The sequence below is a fragment of the Laetiporus sulphureus genome (assembly GCF_001632365.1).
Source record: "Laetiporus sulphureus 93-53 unplaced genomic scaffold LAESUscaffold_39, whole genome shotgun sequence".
NCBI lineage: Eukaryota > Fungi > Basidiomycota > Agaricomycetes > Polyporales > Laetiporaceae > Laetiporus > Laetiporus sulphureus.
Window position 1 is genome coordinate 328,628 of NW_024468548.1, and position 17,496 is coordinate 346,123.

Here is a 17,496-nt window from a genome sequence, read left to right on the forward strand (position 1 = left end):
CCTCAATCATTCCTGCATTATATTGGCGCCCACCCCTTTGGATAGCCGAAAGCGGAAATTCCCGGCGGTGCTCGTACATTCCCAACCAGCGAGCGCTGAAAATTCGTCCCGAATGTCGCAGTCGACGAACGGATCATACGCATATGCGAGACAGTGATTGCAGCATCGTGCGAGTCTAACGGATCAAGCAGGAGCGACGCTCACTTGCGATGGCATCCGTCGTTCTCCATTAAGTGGTAAATCAGACATTCGCATCAATTAAACACTAATGGCACCAGGTCTCACGTCGGTCACTGTACATGTCCATGCGAATATTCAACGCCCATTCAGTTGGAGTCGGAGCGCGCCGAGGCGCCCTTGACTATGACGGGACAGCGTTGATGAGACTGTTCCACCGGTGCTGCACCAGAGATACGCAGGCCAGGAACGAAGACAATCCCAAGGGGATCCAGGATGCTAACCTACAGCCGGAGTTTGGCGCTTCTGCAGGTCCGCGCGAGACCGTTCCGATGTAGAATCACTGTTGTCCCTGCCCAAAAATCAGCGCCGCAATCCGGCAGAGGAGGCTCCCATCGAGAAGTGGTTGTAGTCTTACTCTTCCATGCAAGATATTCTGTATCAGCGGGTCGTATGAGTTGTTGATTATCACGTGGAAGAACGCCTGAAGGCACAACGATCGTGTTAGTGAAATGCTCTCATTATATCCGGACACGAAATCATCGACGCACCGTGAACACTATCAGCACTATCATCAATGCTCCCTTCGAAATCGCACTAGCGTGCTTGCTATCGTCCTGACTCGGCCCTGGCACATGTCCCTTTTGAATCAGAGGTTCTTTGACAGAGTGCAAACCTCCACCATTGGTCGCAATGTGGTCAATCATGTGTTCTTCCCCAGTTGCGCTTTCGTATTCGCGCCTTGGAGGCTCGATTCTGTGCTATTATTGTTCAGGCAGAGAGAAGCAATGCAGAGAAGCGCGAGCACATAACAGAGGCGTGTAGTAGGCGTGAACGCATGCACTATGGAATAAGGTTTGATGCACGAGCAGACAACGTTACAACGCTCATCAATGATTGATGAACGTGGACTACCGCACCCTGCACCCTGCACTGTCAAGCGCTTTGTAAGTATGCCTGTCTTTGACCACTGGATGATGGCTCTTGAATTCTTCATTCGACATAGACGACATGGATAGCTTTCTGCCTCCTTCCAATGTCATTCTTCAGAGGCAAGAAATCAGCACTACGGTACGGGGCATGCATGTATATCTCTGATGCCAATGCTTATGCTACGGACGTGTAGCCAGCGCCCTCATACGCTCGAACCTGTCTGCTTGAAGCCTCCAGACGGCCAGGAAGTCCTGGTTTCAAGGCAGCTGGACACAATATTATATGACCATAACGTCGAGGTTCTCCATCACGTAATCGACGTATATTTCGTCGAGATGCGCTGGGTGGAGGTATCCGCAGACACAAATGATTTGGACACACGCATGCACGTCAAGCGCACATTCACTACAGTCGCAAATCCCTCAAGGGCAGACTGTAGAGCTGCGCTGAGCAGCCTCGCACGGAGGATCGTTGCGGACAGCGCGTTCAGCGCGTCCACGTGGACCCGGTCCTCGCAGGCCACCTCCGCTGAGTACACCCTCGACCTCCAGCCACACACGACTACGCGGATCTATGAGCGCGTGTTCGTGTTCCGCGTGCACGAGTGGTTCTGCTCCGATGCGCACAGTGTGCTGTGGCGGGTAGGTGAGGAATACGACACCTTGACGAACAAGATCTATGTGCCTGTGCACACGAATCAATTCGCCACACGTACCACGAAGATGGAAGGTGAAGGGGTTATTGATGTTGCAAAGGCATGCGACCATGTGGGTGGTAGATGGGACAACGTAAGACCCGCACTGTTGCGCGATGCGACTTCCAGGTGTAAGGAGAGTTTGAGTGGCCAATCTGGTAAGGTGCCATACTATAAGTAAATGGCAGTACCCATGGACTATAGAGTTTTCTCGCTTGCATATTAGCTATTGACATCTACTTCATGGGAGGTGTGCTCCGTGGAGGCACCTATACACAAGAATACCCCGGATACAGCGACGCAATTGCAGCTTGCCGACACAAAGGTCGTAAATGCAAGAAAAGTTGCCTTGAAGGTCCTTGTTGAAATGGTGGTAATAATCTCAAGGCGACGGCCTCAGCTCAGAGCCGGCCTTCTGTTCCGCGACCGTAAAATACACATTCCATACGCTACGATACGGACAATCGGCGCGTCTGCGTTTTGTACGCATGTCGACGAGTAAACTTGCTCGGATTCATATGGAAGTCTGTAGCGGAACGCGACGAAACCCCGATTTCCTAGATGCCAGGAGGCCTTGAGTGGCGCTGATCGTCGATACTGAGTCTACGTGCGGGATCCATGCTCCTCCGAGTCCTGTCCAATCTTTTCCTCGATCTGTGTCCTCTAGCTTCATTACGTCTGCTGTATAGTAATTGTTTGAGTCATGGGGGTTGCGCTCGGACATACCAAATTGGGATAATACCTCGACGTCTAATCCCTCTTCCTCTTTAGCGAATGGACAGATTGATGCAATTTGTCATCGAACCAACGGTGAGTGACCTTGTGCGATCCAGAGTTTTGAGAGCAGGTTCATTTGCAGTCGAAGCCTCATTGCTTCCAGATGACTCTTCTCCACGGCCTGACGTTAGGTGCTCGAGAAGCTCAGCGACGCCTCAGAGTCATCCCGTTTCGTAGATGCGTCTTTTTCGCCCCAAGTTGGACCCGACCCTCTCTCTTTACCGCGACGCAAGCGAGGGACGGCTTTACGAGGTTGCACAGGCTCCACTTCATTGGGTGTAGGTGCTCGCGTCATCCACCGATGCCTTAGCCTCATCGTCATTCCTTCGCTGGAGCGAGGACCACGAGGCTCCTCGTTCCACCGAAGGAATGACGACAATGGATATCATCAAGACCTTGCGAGAACTCGGAGCGCGAGCCTCTGAGCCCAACTCGGATGCATCTTCTGCCTCTGACCCAATAGATCTGCCAGCATCCCAGGCTGCGTCGCGTAGGCCTCACTTCTTCCGACGTCGGTTCTTACGTCACCGACTGAAGCCTTTGAGTTGGTACCGTTCCTTCGGTGGAGGCAGGAGCTTCATGGATCTCGCGCGCAGTAGAACTGTCCTCCGATGTCGCCCGAGATTGGGAAGGACCATCAAGAGCTTGCGAGAACTCGGACTCTGGAGGCTCAGTGGGAACGCGAGCCTCTGAGCCCAATTCGGATGCATCTTGTCTGTCTGACCCCAACAAATCTGCCAGAGTTTCAGGTTGTGACGGCGACATTTTCATTTTGCGGCTCCTCAAGAGTCCCTTCTAGCGTCAATTCCGAGAGTACTGCCAAAGTTGGATGACTGCTGCAAGTTCTTTTGTGTCATGTGCGGAAGTCAACTCTCGAGAAATAGTCCTGGCACCATTCGCATTAAACACGTGGCTCGTAGTGGATCCGAACATGCCTATAAAAGCCGGCGACTTTCATGGGTTTTCTTGGAACGGCAATGCTGCCAGCAACAAGAAACTTCGTGAGCTTTACGATCGACGTGACTCCAGCAATGCAGGCCGAAGCTCTTCAAGCTGTTAGACTCGTAACCGCAAGGTTCGCCCTTGATCACCCACTTGCAGACTTATGCGTCGTTCTCGCCTGCATCCCGGGGATTCGCCTCATCATTGCTGTGCTGTGGCGGGGCTTGATGTCTTGAATTGTTCGCCCCATCGCTCATGTCCGGATGAGATACAAATGTCTGCTGTGGCGAGGGTACTGGGTTGGAGTTAGGGTATCCGCCGTGCGGAGGAATCTCTGGATCCGGAGAAGCATGCGAAGGCTGAGAGGAGCCTGCCACAGCAGCTGTGTATGCAGCTGCTGGGAAAAAGAAAAGGTCCGGAGGCAAGACTGCAGCGATTGGTGATTGGCTCGCCGCTGGTATATTTTCGAACGACGGGAAGTTCCAAGTCATGTGAGACCTAGAGGGTCCCGCGACAGGGTCTGGCAGTGGTACCATGAAAGCATTCTCCTCGTCGGACGATGAAGGTGCAAATGAGTCATGCGCCTGCAAAGACATAAATTGGGCATTCATGCCTATAGGAAGCTCAGCTAGCAGGTCCGGATCAAGATTACTGAAGTCGAGGTCGTTGGGAAGAAGGGGTGGGTTATATTCAGACCTGGACAGAGCAGAAGGACCGAGTGTATAGTATTCCGCAGAAGGACCTCCGGGCTCAGTGGTATCGTATCGAAGCCATTTTGAGGGGCGTCCGACAGTCTCATCTGTAGTGCTGTTGTTCATGCTCATCTCGAAATTGGGCTGTCCGAAGCGCCAAGTAGCAGCTCCAAATGAAGCGGTCTGTTCACTCGGTGGATAGGCAAGTGGGAGGGGTTGGACCATATGTGTGTACCCTGGAGCTGCTGGATTGCAGATTTTGACCGTGCCTATAGCGCTGTGCCCTGAGAACAAGTACAATTCACCATCAGAATCGTGCCAGAAATATAGCATAGTACACGTACTGCGTCATGAACATATCGATGTCAGTGTTGTATGACCGGGCAAAGAGGTTGCTACCATCGCCACGCACGAACCTTAACGCAGATAGAATGAGTTGTTGCATATAGAGGATGCAAGGTATAACTCTATACACGATGAGGAAGGACCGGGAAAGCTGGCACCAACGTCGAGTCCATTGCCACTGATATCTGTGCCACCAATTCGCACCCTGGTACTCCTGCAGAACAGAGAGGATGAGAACCATCGCACATAGAGCGACTCCATGAGGCACGCAGAAATCAAATGACATACGGTCCAGGATGACCATATCTCCCCTCCCATGTTGCTACACTGGCCGGTCTCAAGCGTCAGATATGAGATGGTTATCGATAGTTCGTGAACATACTTCGCGTAGTCCGGTATCGATTAATGACAGCGGTACTAAGACACAGCAATCAGGAAGCTGTAGATCCGAGACTCATGTGAGGTACGCACCTAAGACGAGGGAGGAATTGGGTCGACACCTGTCTCCAGTGGCACTGAGCCACTCGGCCACTCGGAGTGGCCACCGATCAGCAGCTCGAACCTGCAGGCTTTTGAGTGAGCGCCGTGCAGCACATATAAAAGCAGGTGATACGTACGATTGTCCGTCGCCTGAGCTAGGAGAGCGAGTGGCAGGCTGCGATGGTACGTTTTCTTGTGATTCGGCATTCGGTTCAGAAGGAACGTTAGCCTCGGAGGCCACTTCCTCATCTTCTGTGGTCGAAGATGTGAATGGCTGTCGTCTACTGTACGATGGATGAATGGATTGTTCAGTCGCACTGTAGAGGTAGTGACAGATAGCGTACTCGACAATGTAGGCGCCTTGTTGTTTGCTGGAGTTTTGGACTCACGATCGCTTTGAGCCACATTCGCCGGATTTGGTCATGAATAGAGAATTGTACAGGGTAGCGAGACACGAGTTTGCGCCATCGCAAAGAAGTCTAGGACGTGGAGCAATGAGCCCGGAGAGTGTGTGATACAAGAGGCAAAGCGAAAGGAAGATTCATGTCTGCGTAGGGAAATACGTGACAGCTGTAGCAAATAAGAGGGAAAACAGTACCAGTTAGATAGAGGGTGAGCGCGATATCCGTGGGGCGTGCAGTCAACGCGTCAACAGATCGCTGAGCCCAATCCAACGCGATTACACGCAGTGGCCTTGATCAATTGTGTGTGGCCCACCGAACACGGTGTCATGGATTTTCCGGCGCGTTGTGGTATACCAATCAATATTCAGATATGAAGATCCTTGAGCGATGTCTAGCCTCCGGAGCCGATGCCTCTGCGCTCAGCCTGTGGCCGCGGGGCGTAGCACCGCCAACATGCTGAACGGAGCTGCAATAAACGGCGACGGCATACTTTTCGTATTCCCTGACCCTCAAAGCTGCGCCAACAAGACCCATGAGTGAGCTTCGTTGAGAGAGGGAGATCTGCAGAGAACCGTGGGGTCTGTATAGTCAATCGAATGAGTAATGACGCTCACGACGGCAGTTTCAAGCCGATGACTGGATGGTAGAGCGTATGGTTTTTTGAAGCATACAAGATCTTAAGTAACAATGGTTGAACACAAATGGGATTACCTTCGGCGGTTCGCAGAGGACCCAATTTCTATAGACAGGTTGCAATAAGTTGTCACCGGCAGGCATTGGCTGTCTGGAATGTACAAATGGCATCCCCGATCAGAATAGAGGGTGAGCTTACTTATGAGTTGAAAGCCCATGGTCATCGACACAGACCTGAGGTATATGCGGCGTTGCATGAATACTCCTGCCACTGACACAAGCGTATAGCTTCCACACCGAAAAATGTTTCGACGAGCCGGATTGCGGCTGATGAGAAGGAATGGTGATGATATGAATACTCCGATAAGCACTCGACATGCCGTCAATGCCGGAGCTTGATCGCTTTGTCCAGCACGCTCCTGCTGGTGCGAAACGTAGCTATTCGCTACAGATGCTGGCTACAGATGTCAAAACTGAAATTCCCGAAAATATGGCACTTCTTGATAGCGTTTCGTGTCGATAGTCTACTACTCTCCTTCATCAGGAAAACTCAAATCGACTTGTGGCTCGAGAACCTCCTTTTTTGACTTGTTCTCGCTGGTTTTGGCTTGTACAAGCCAATAAGCACACAATAAGAAGCTTGCAATCCGGAGAAAAGTCCAAAACAAGGAGGTCCTGAGACTTTCTCGGACTTACTGTCTTATTTGGTGATGGCAAGCGGATAAAAGGATGATAAGCCAGATTTGAGTTTTCCTGATGTTCGAAGGTTGCGAGATAGATGGCATCGGCAAGGCGCTCTGGACATGTGGCAGCATAATATGACATGAATGGATGCAATTCATGCGAGCTAATGGGAGACAAGTGAGACACTCCAGATGACTGTCATTTGTCGTGGCCGTTGAGCACCAATTCCAGCCACTGCAGCCGATTTACTTGACAGAAACAAGCCATAGGAGATGAGCCCGACAGCTTCCATCATAGCCATTCAGTTTCAGCCAGAACAAAAACCGTCCTGTCAACGTTTCAAAATTTCAGCCCTCGAAATCCGACAGCGAATACGAGCTGATTGCAATGTGACCGGTTGGTTCAGCCAGGTTCAGCCAGGTAGAGCCAGGTGTCCTCGTGCTTTGGGCGCTTGTTCGACACCGTGACCACATGGTTCAACGCGCATAATGTCAAACCGTGGGTTGGGTTGAACTAGGTTGAACTGCAGCTGTATCCAACGACTCGCTTGATTGTGCTCCGCGTCACCATCAGTTACTATTTTCAAAACGATATATCATTTTGCTCTCACTTTGCCTAGCCGATACGATCAGCAGGGCCAGATCAACAGGCTTCATAAGGGCTGAACTTGAATTCTACCGAAAGCCTCTCGCTGCTGGTGTCGGCAAGGTGTCCAAACTTCCCCACGAGCAAGCAAAGTCTCTCTGATAAGAAATAGGCTATCATATTCGAGCCTTACCGCCGGTCTATCATACACAGAAAAATGGTTCCGGCTCTACTGAGTCATATACTTCGACACATGCACCCCGGTCCCCACTGGCTTCTTAGGCCTCATCTCCGCTATAGTGTGTCTCATTATTCACTCGATTATATTGCTGGTTGAAGAACTTTCAGGAGGCAGGAGTTCGCGTTCGGCATCTGCACATCAATTAGCTCCGCGGTGATTGCATCTCGCTTCATCATTGCAATTGAATTGAATGCTGGCTGCCGATAAATGTGACATTGCCACTGTTATTCGCGATCTGTAGCTTCGGCTGATTGCTATCGGGGCTTGCTCTAATGTTCATGATGACACTCCCAATTGATGCTGCCATAACAAGCAAAGTCCTGGATATATGTCGAAGGGAGACGCGGTCGTATGTGCGCTACGCTTGACAGACGGGCGTCATATCGGGGCCCAGGATGGTCGGTCCGTCGCATGAACCTAGCTCCTGCATTCTAGTCCAAGCGCTGTAGCGAATACAACCAAGTCCACGTCAGATGATTGCTTTGGTATGGGAATTGGCATCCCAGTGCTGCGTTTCTAATATGCATGGAGTGTATATATTTGCTACACCAACTCCGGTGATAGGTACGTCCTCATTCTCGTCGTACCAAGTCCCCACCATGGTGTCAAATGCTGTCCTCACTGATACAGCGCCACCACCCTCCGTTGTACTGATCCTTTCGTTGTCTGCGTTTGTGCTGTACTTAACATGGACTGGCTACAAACGCGCCTCCCAGCTTCCGCCTGGGCCAAAGGGTCTACCTTTATTAGGAAACGTTCATCAGCTTCCTCAAGATTACCAAGAGCGCACATTCGGCCATTGGGCTCAGACCTACGGTATTGTATTTTACTATCGGTAACTCTTTGCCTCAATAAAACCTTACGCTCTATAGGTGATATATTCACCGCATGGTTCTTCAGGCGGCCAGCATTGGTTATCAGTTCGGCGGATATCGCACGAGACTTGATGGAGAAGCGAAGTGCGGTCTACTCGGATAGACCGCGTTTCGTATACATGGCCGAGCTGTGCGTGTCAAGTGGTACCCTGCATGTGGAGTTGTTCATGATTTCATGCGACAATTTCAGGATCGGATGGAAGGCTGTTTTTGTGCTGAACACTACGGATCTGAACTGGCGGAAGCATCGGAAGTGGCTGCACAGCTATATCTCAGAGAAGGCAGCTCTCATTAAGTGGCGACAGTCACAGCAAAGGGAGGCAGTGATACTGCTCAGGAATCTCCTCCAGGACCCCACACGTCACGACTCGCATTTTCAAAGGTCAGATCTGATGATATTTGGTTGACATTGACGCAGAGGCGGCACAGATACATGGGGGGTATCATCATGGAGATCGCTTATGGCCACATTGTGACGTCGCCGGATGATAAGTATATTCACCACGCAGACCTTGTCATGCAAGCTGTTGCGAAGCATGGGAGCCCGGGTGCGACACCCGTTGATCTCGTACCTGCATGTGAGCGATTGTTTTTAGCCTGATCGGCTGCAGCAAGCACTCACGTTAGTCGATAGTGAAATACCTTCCAACATGGTTCCCGGGGGCTGGATTCAAACGGACCGCACTAGCTGCGCACGAGGCCCTCCGCAAAATGCTTGATGAACCATTTGAGATGGTAGAGAATGCCATGGTACGGAAATGCAACTCCCAGCTGCTGAGTCGTGAAGTTGACTTTTATTGATACCCAGGCGTCCGGTGTGGAATCCAAATCATTCACCGCGTCCATCATAGAAGAGGTTGCCAGACAGGGCCCGCTCGCTGACGATGACAAGGAGGCTATCAAGGAGGTTGCCGCCATGCTACACGGAGGCAAGTCCAACTTACTGCACTCATCCCTCGAGCTGTTTACTGATAATTATTCCACAGCTGGTACTGATACGGTACGGTGACTCAGCATCAGTTGGACTAGCTCTGAGATTTTCTAACCGCAAATAGACCGGTGCAACGCTGGATACATTCCTTTTAGCGATGGTCTTGTTTCCAGATGTCCACAAGAAGGCTCAGGAAGAAATTGATCTCGTCATCGGCAATGACCGTCTCCCGAATTTCAACGACCGCAGCTCGTTGCCATATCTGGAAGCCGTAGTGAAAGAGACCTACCGGTACGTAACACTCCCACCATAATACCGTCGATAACCAGGCTTATTTTATATCCTCAGCTGGCACACTGTTGGTCCGCTGGGTACGTTTGATGGTCTGCTCCATCTAGTCCGCGTTACCTCACTCCGCACCGTATCGCAAGGTGTGCCTCATCAGGCGATATCCGACGGCGAATATCGGGGATACCACATTGCCAAAGGGACAACCATCATTCCGAATGTGTGGTAAGTCACGGTCAGAAGCGTCGGTAGAACTAATGCATCATGGTCTTCCAGGGCGATGACCCAGGATCCACGAGACTATCCAGAACCACAAATATTTCGCCCCGAGCGGTTCCTCGCTAAGAATAGTAAGACCAACGCACGAGATCCCCGCGAGTATTCCTTCGGCTTTGGTCGACGGTCAGTTTACGGTTTCGTTGTCTGACCTCAGGCAGTGATAACTGACGTCCCACCAGCATCTGTCCAGGAAAGGACCTAGCAGACTCGAGCGTCTGGCTGGCAATTGCGTACATCGCCGCCGCGCTGGATATCTCCAAGGCGCGAGACGACGCAGGGAGGGAGATCACCCCTCCAGCAGCGTTTAACTCTGGATTCATCAGGTGCGACATCTACTTAGATCCCGCGAAGTTGCCGATGCTTACCAGATGGGGGTAGTCACCCGGTACATTTCCCGTGCGAGATCAGGCCGCGATCCGGGGAGGCGTCCAGTCTGATGGCCGAGCACAGCGAAAGAGATGGCACTTGAGTATTTGAATTGGTTGTGGCAGTGACCACGGTACCCGTAAATTACATACAGCGCAAAAATGATGCAGATAAGAATTCATGAAGAGTATTAGTTGGTCTGATTCCCACTACCGACCTGCGCGCCGGTCAGCAGAGGGCCTTCGTGAATCGCCCAATCAGCATCAGCGATATACAGACCTTAGCACGTTCCAGTAACCTCATCCCGGATTAGACCGCTATAGATACATCTAACAGCACGATACATACACAATTATACAATATCACGCCTAGTAACCACCCATATCCTCGGAGGCCCTGTGGGATGCCATCTGCCGCCGTTGTGTATCCTCCAGCTTAGGGCAATTCGATATACCGTGACCAAGACCTGCAACGCAGGATGAGCGGTGCGAGACAGGAAATCGAGAAACAATGGCGTACCGCCGCAAACGGGACAGCCCTTGAGCGATCCGCCCTGTGCCGCACGCGGGTCTTCGATGCTCTGCAAGAACGGCGGCACCCTAGCAACGAGCACTCTGTCAGGATCCCCCGCCATGACCTAAGAAACAACAATACGTACTTCTGCCCCGCCTCCATCAACAGATACTTAAGATCGAGCAGCGTCTGTTCAGGCGTGTTCATATTTACGAAAGTCGTTGCAATGCCGGTCTTCCCGCTACGGCCCGTACGCCCGATCTGATGCACGTAATCCTCGATCTCTTTGGGCATGGAGAAGATGATGACGTGCTGGATGTCGTTGAAGTCGAGCCCCTTGGACGCGACGCCGGAGGCGACCATCACGTCCTTGGCGCCGGACTTGAATGACTTGATCGCGTACTGACGCTCTTCTTGCGCTGCGTGTGTTGTCAGATCATGAACGCAAAGGGCGGGTATAGATACGTACACTTCGAACCGTGGATCGAAACTGCTTCGACGCCCTTGAGCAGAAGGTACTCCTGGATATCTAGGATTCTGTCAGCTTTGTGTTCCAACAAGTCAATGTCGTCACTCACCATCTACCTCGTTCTTGTTCTCGCTGAATATGATCACCGGTGGCGGTGTTTTTTGCAGACACTCCAAGAGATACACCATCTTTGCCTCTTGTTTCACGTACTCGACCACCTGCAGCACGTCCAAGTTTGCTGCTCCCGCTCGCCCGACGTTGACCAAAACGGGTTTGACGAGGGACTGCTGCGCGAAGTCCTGGATCTTCCTGGGCATGGTGGCAGAGAAGAGGAGAGTTTGCCGTTGGCGCTACACGGCTATAAGCCCACAGTCTTCGGCTCATATATACGTGAAGGAAACCTACCTTAAAGTAGCTCATAATGTTTCGCACATCGTCCTCGAAGCCCAGATCGATCATCCGATCCGCTTCGTCCATGCACAGATATCTGCAGTTATCAAACGTAAACCGTTTCTTCTCCAGCATGTCGATCAGCCGGCCCGGCGTCGCCACGACGATGTGCAAGCCTTTATTCAGCACATGGCTTTGCTCGCTCATCGAAATACCGCCGATGCACAATACCACGTTCAGCTGTGGATATTTCCCGCTCGGGTCTCGTGCGAGCGCACCCGTCCAGATGAGGACGTTCTCGTATGTTTGTGTGGCGAGCTCGCGGGATGGACAGAGGATCACCCCGACGGGGCCTTCGCCACGAATGAAGGGCAACTTGCATTCCTCCTCGACGGCTAACATGATTAGTGGGAGACAGAAAGCGAGGGTCTTGCCTGACCCAGTGAAAGCAATACCAATCATGTCGCGGCCTGCAAATCTGCATGGCACCGTGAGTTGGAATGTACCTAAAGTTTACCAAGGGCAGACATACGCTGTTGGCATTCCTTGAAGCTGGATAGGCGTTGGTATGGTAATCCGCTTTGATTTAAGGAACTTGACCAGTGTCTCCGGAACTTTCATGTCCTGCAAAGCAGGGCATGAGGCAAAGAGAAAATCAAGAAAGCATGCACTCACGGTAAAGTTATCGATTGGTGGTGGGATGTCCTCGCCATCGACGAGGATATGGTACTTCTCACGAAGGCGTCGGTTGTCTTCCTCGCTGCGTTCCCGTATATACTTCGGTGGTCGCCATCTGCGATGCCGATCAGCGCTTAAACAGGCAATCTAAAGATGTGATATACACGTACGATGTCTTGAGCGGTTCGGTGTATTGCACGCCCTTCGCCAGCTCCAGATCTGAGGCGAGCTTCTTGCGACTTGCGATAGCAGCAAGGATCTCTGCGTCCGCCTCCTCAGTCTTCTCAGCCTCGGTCTTCTTCGCATCTAAAAAGGGTTTTGAGTGCTTACATCGAATCAGGGAGAAGCCCGAAACACCCTCAGCAGCCTTCTTCTCATGAACCTCCTGCGCCTCCATTAGTAATGTTCGTTCCTTTCGCGCCTTCTCCCGCCTTCGCTCCTCCTCGCGTTCCTCGTCTTCGCGCTCATCCTGCTCTTCCTGTTGCAATTTAGCTTTGCCTTTGTCTGTGCTCCACGACGTCAATTTCGCGAGCTTCGCTTGTCGGCGCTGGACAACAGGTATGTATGGCTCGTATAAATCGTTCTCCTCATCGAGATTGTACAACGGTGGAGATGGAGAACGTTGAGTCCTTCTACGCTTTGGAACAGATTCCTCAGACATGTTGATTTGGCGGAGACAACTTCGTCAGGCTAGTGGGGATGAAGGGATCTAGAGAAATATCGTGAAGTCAGATTAGTGCCGTGGGAACACCTTGATCGATTAATCACGTGACTCAGCCATCAGAAAGAAAGGCTGATGATTGGTGGCCACCGACTCAGACGCGTGCGTTCGTCATAAAACGTTAGCTTCTTTTCAACGCGTTTTTTTTTCTGAAGACATGTTAACAACATTGCACATCTGGAACAAAAGTTATTATACCTGAGTAATTGTTGAGCCTGAAGTGAAACAGAAACAAAGCAAGCGAGTGCTAATTACCCTGTTCTTCAGGAAGGAGACGCACAGAGTGGATTGCAGCACTACAACCAATTTTGTAAAAAGAATTTCACCATCTTGGGTCTCAAAAATGTATCTGACTTGATGTACTAACCTCACCACTGGTGTCTTGAGCTTATTGGATTCTGACCGTGATGCTTAGACTAAAACTGGGCTTGCTGGGTCCCTAGGGGTAAACGTTCGGACATTGGACTGGAAATGAATGTCGCAAAGGGCTTTGTTTCTGGCCAGATTGCTACAAACGGTCGGTGTCAAGGGGTCCTAACCTATGACAGAGGACCTGCAACACCCTTCATACAACGTAAGCGATTGACGTGCGGGCCGGGACATCCGTCTTCAACATTGACCCACGATCTCCGAACGCGGACGCTGTCCCACTTCGCCATGGTTGTCGCTTTCGATACTCCCGCATTCATTCTCTTGTTCTCGCAACCACGACAGCATCGACAGGCCTGTCGTTAGAGAGCACAGAAATGTCCGAGATTCAGTTTGACCCAACAACCCATCCTCATCGCCGTCGTACGTACTCACAGACTCTCCCTTCGGTCTGACTGATATCGATGACATCTCAGTCAACCCTCTTACGGGAGAGTGTGTTCTCGTCTCTCCGCACCGCATGAAGCGGCCTTGGCTAGGCCAGACAGAGCCTCCGCAGCCGTCTACTCTTCCAGAATACGACCCGAAATGCTACCTCTGCCCAGGGAACGAACGGGCAGGTGGGCAACGCAACGCCGTCTACGAGCACACCATGGTCTTTGAGAACGACTTTGCTGCCATTCTTCCGCCTCCTGCGCCTGCGGCACCGCCGGCGCCCCACCCATTGCTCACAACGGAACCGGTACAGGGCGGCTGCGACGTGCTCATCTTCCATCCGCGGCATGATCTGACCCTCGCGCGGCTGCCTATCACGGACATTGAGCGGATCATTGAGGAATGGTGCCAGATCTACACCAAGAGAGGCTCGGAAGAGGGCATAAAGTATGTACAGATTTTCGAGGTGCGTGCAAAGCCATTGTCGATGTATGCGAGGAGTTCTGACAACATGAGTGACAGAACAAAGGGGCGATGATGGGCTGCTCGAACCCGCATCCGCACGGACAGGTATGGTCCCTCTCAGCGGTGCCGTCCCTGCCTGCAACGGAGTTGTTCAATCTTAGACGCTACGCGGCCTCTGACGTTCCGCCATCGAGTGCACCTCGAGGCGAGGACGGCCGCCCGTGCATGCTTTGCGAGTACGCACACTTTGAAATTGGCGTCGAGCACGAAGCGGGCAGAGTGGTCATCAAGAACGAGCACTGGATCGCTCTGGTGCCTTGGTGGGCCGTTTGGCCTTTCGAGGTTCTCTGTAAGCCAGATATTTCAGCCTACTGCTGTAGATAACTCCGATTGACAGATGTCCCAGTGCTTCCTTATCACCGCCACATCCCGTCTATCCTCGAATTAAACCCGTCGGAGAAGACTGCCTTTGCAGATGTTCTGTCAAGGCTTACAAAGCGCTACGACAACCTCTTCTCGTGCTCGTTCGCGTACTCCATGGGCATCCACCAGCGTCCTGTGCCTCGCCAAGCCGACAGGTCCTCGGAGGACGACGTCGCACACCTGCACCTGCACTTCGCTCCGCCGCTTCTCCGGAGCGCGAGCGTACGCAAGTTCCTCGTCGGGTGAGTGCAGGGTGAGACGGTTACGGTAGGAGCTGATGTGATTGATCGCGATCGGATAGATTCGAGTTGATGGCTGAGCCACAACGCGACCTCACGCCTGAACAGGCTGCGCATCGGCTGAGAGGATGCTCGGAGATGCACTATCTCGACGCTGCCAGTCAAGCCTCGCTCGATGCAATGCATAGCTGATCGGGTGATCCATGGAACGGATACTAAGTAATTTTATGCATCACCTCATGTGTATTCAAGCTAGAGAGGGATATCTTTTGAGCTGCTCTCCGGGTAGTCTTGCCAAGCAGGCAGACATCATTGGCAGGACAACATTCTTGATATTGACGATGTCAAGTGGTAAAGAGCTCGCTGATTCGGCATGTCTTTGCATCATCCCACACACCCATACTCATCTGAATCGTGGGCTTGTTCGCCTTCTCTCAGCATGGCTTGATGTCATACACGCAGGATAGCTGCTTTTCCATCAGCCATATCGAACCATCCCGTCTCTCCTGGTGAAATCTGGCAAGAGAACCACCTGCGAGGTGGCCTTCTGCCCTTTGCTGTTCTGAGCCCCGCACGTGGCTAGTATGGTGAGCATGTTCTACGGGATGTCCGCTCAGGCAGATACCGCATTGCATCCCTCATCATCATCAGCGTGAAGGGGGAGGACAAGCACTGCAGGTACTGTTGTTCACGCGGACGGTGCAGATCGATCAGGTCGTTCTTGAGCTGTGCCTTGTCTGCAAACTACACGTAAGGGAGCACTTTGTGCGGAAATTCTTTGCGATGCGAGGAAGGTTAGATATGTTTTGCTGACTGCAGTGTTACCCAAAGGAAGCACGGCGTTGAAGCTAGAGATAGAAAATGATGAGAAGAGTTCGTCCCATCGGCGGGGATGGGATCGTTGAAATCCAACGAGTCTCATTAATTGTGGCCTTATCAGTATGCCAGCTGTGTCCAAGGCTGCATGTTCAATGAGCAATATGGCCCCGAAGCCGATGAACGACATCAACATAAGAGCAACGATGGAGTTCATCATGATGATTGTTATATGTCGGTCGGAGCGGTACACAGCGACATCGTTAAGATGGGCATGGACGGACGGATACATCGTACAAAATATTGATATTCCAATATTCTTATAGATTCGGTACGCTAGAACGAACATGTTGCAAATGAGCATTCAATATTTCAGGCTTCATGCATCATGGCGAACAGAGGCGCACTATGCGCGAGCATTCAAAGCATTATCTGAGCATCGCATTAACGTTGTTTCAGGCGCATGTCGGTTTCCCCGACCCGTCGATCAGGTCGAGTACTTATCCCGAGGGCCACGGAAAGGCCTGCGCCAGGACCGAGCTCGACAAGTGTGAGCAACGGCCCTTCCCTCGAGCCCCCCTCCCATCCGCTCCCCGCTCCCCCCTATCCTGTTGACAATTAGAACGCAGCATCACAAAGAAATAAGAATGAAATTAAGAAAAATGAAGAAAATAAAAAAAGAACAACGGACCTATCGCGGTCCCGCGGATGTTGAACCCACGACATGCGAGAAGAGACACCCGGCTAGCGAGCCCTCCCCTCCAGACGACGGCGACCAGCGCACGCCGCCTACCTCAAGCGCGTCGACAGCGAGGGGAGTCCCGTTCTTGGTCACCTCAACCCAAGGTGGAGCACTGTAAAAGGATGGTCAGCTGCGGTGACGATCTCATAGAACACCGCAGACATGAAGCGATTTGCGCATGTGGCAAATGCTTAGCAAATGTCGACAGGTTTTTTGCCTTTGTGATCTCAATTTGCTACGGTTCCTTCTAAGGCTCCAACTATTTATACTATTTACACTCCTGAGGTGTAAATAAATAGTATATAGTAAACAGTTGGTATATATGTAGTATAAACAGTTTATATAAAGTTTATATAGTTTTTTTGTCCCATCTCTTAGTGGAGTTCTACTCACCTGTGAGCAGCCTCTGTGATTGTTGGGATCCTTAAGGAGCTGGGTGCATCAACACACACATGATAGTGAGCAGAAAACAAGCATTCAACTTCAACACTTGCACCACGAATGACAAGAAAATCTCATGTCATACAAAAAATAACAAGAAACTCATGTTCATGAGTCTATATGATGATCAACTGTCAGTGGTGGCTTCTATCAAACACTATGACTTTCAATTGGCTCACTGTTGCACTGTCAAATCTATCAATCGTGCACTCAATAGCCTCATGTCATCATAAAACTATTTATACTATATATAAACATCTATTTACTATATACAGCCCAACCTGTAAATAAACAGATATAGTAAGCAGTTAAAACTATTTAACATAGTATATAGATAGAAATGTTGGAGCCTTAGTTCCTTCCCACATTCCGTATTAAGTATTTGCATATAATATGTTGGAGGCAGAAATTTAATATCATATATTTAAGAAATGACACCATTTTCAAACTCACCAAATACATTTAGAAT

At 51.1% G+C, this 17,496-nt stretch overlaps 7 protein-coding genes across 7 annotated transcripts; 4 read left to right on the forward strand and 3 right to left on the reverse strand.

The window, feature by feature from the left end:
• Positions 1–1,213: 1,213 nt before the first annotated feature.
• LAESUDRAFT_761912 (uncharacterized protein) lies at positions 1,214–1,985 on the forward strand (the record flags this gene model as incomplete). Its single annotated transcript, XM_040912990.1, has 2 exons — positions 1,214–1,248; positions 1,304–1,985. 2 exons carry the CDS (start codon positions 1,214–1,216, stop codon positions 1,983–1,985), a joined length of 717 nt encoding a protein of 238 aa, XP_040761320.1.
• A 1,045-nt stretch (positions 1,986–3,030) lies between these two features.
• Positions 3,031–3,573, reverse strand: LAESUDRAFT_729164 (uncharacterized protein; the record flags this gene model as incomplete). The annotated part of the gene is made up of 1 exon (XM_040909586.1): positions 3,031–3,573. A coding segment is annotated over exon 1 (241 nt), but the record flags the coding sequence as incomplete, so codon positions are not given.
• Positions 3,574–3,684: 111 nt separating this feature from the next.
• LAESUDRAFT_761913 (uncharacterized protein) lies at positions 3,685–5,464 on the reverse strand (the record flags this gene model as incomplete). The annotated part of the gene is made up of 8 exons (XM_040912991.1): positions 3,685–4,492; positions 4,560–4,631; positions 4,689–4,774; positions 4,849–4,887; positions 4,943–4,977; positions 5,032–5,129; positions 5,178–5,357; positions 5,430–5,464. 8 exons carry the CDS (start codon positions 5,462–5,464, stop codon positions 3,685–3,687), a joined length of 1,353 nt encoding a protein of 450 aa, XP_040761322.1.
• Positions 5,465–8,186: 2,722 nt separating this feature from the next.
• LAESUDRAFT_787844 (cytochrome P450) lies at positions 8,187–10,792 on the forward strand (the record flags this gene model as incomplete). Its single annotated transcript, XM_040913905.1, has 12 exons — positions 8,187–8,403; positions 8,460–8,592; positions 8,653–8,844; positions 8,892–9,040; positions 9,097–9,212; positions 9,271–9,462; positions 9,518–9,684; positions 9,742–9,764; positions 9,825–9,906; positions 9,958–10,083; positions 10,140–10,283; positions 10,339–10,792. The coding sequence occupies 12 exons, from the start codon at positions 8,187–8,189 to the stop codon at positions 10,427–10,429; spliced, it is 1,632 nt and encodes a 543-aa protein (XP_040761323.1). The 3' UTR covers positions 10,430–10,792.
• Positions 10,424–13,037, reverse strand: LAESUDRAFT_751616 (P-loop containing nucleoside triphosphate hydrolase protein; the record flags this gene model as incomplete). Its single annotated transcript, XM_040911676.1, has 10 exons — positions 10,424–10,792; positions 10,846–10,925; positions 10,985–11,258; positions 11,309–11,368; positions 11,418–11,658; positions 11,714–12,176; positions 12,231–12,322; positions 12,374–12,491; positions 12,547–12,682; positions 12,707–13,037. The coding sequence occupies 10 exons, from the start codon at positions 13,035–13,037 to the stop codon at positions 10,695–10,697; spliced, it is 1,893 nt and encodes a 630-aa protein (XP_040761324.1). The 3' UTR covers positions 10,424–10,694.
• Positions 13,038–13,719: 682 nt separating this feature from the next.
• Positions 13,720–15,521, forward strand: LAESUDRAFT_814660 (galactose-1-phosphate uridylyltransferase). Its single transcript, XM_040914616.1, has 5 exons — positions 13,720–13,889; positions 13,943–14,367; positions 14,424–14,715; positions 14,773–15,031; positions 15,091–15,521. Exons 1-5 carry the CDS (start codon positions 13,844–13,846, stop codon positions 15,218–15,220), a joined length of 1,152 nt encoding a protein of 383 aa, XP_040761325.1. The 5' UTR covers positions 13,720–13,843; the 3' UTR covers positions 15,221–15,521.
• A 616-nt stretch (positions 15,522–16,137) lies between these two features.
• On the forward strand, positions 16,138–16,744 carry LAESUDRAFT_729167 (uncharacterized protein). The gene has a single exon (XM_040909587.1). The coding sequence runs from the start codon at positions 16,226–16,228 to the stop codon at positions 16,457–16,459; it is 234 nt and encodes a 77-aa protein (XP_040761326.1). The 5' UTR covers positions 16,138–16,225; the 3' UTR covers positions 16,460–16,744.
• Positions 16,745–17,496: the final 752 nt, after the last annotated feature.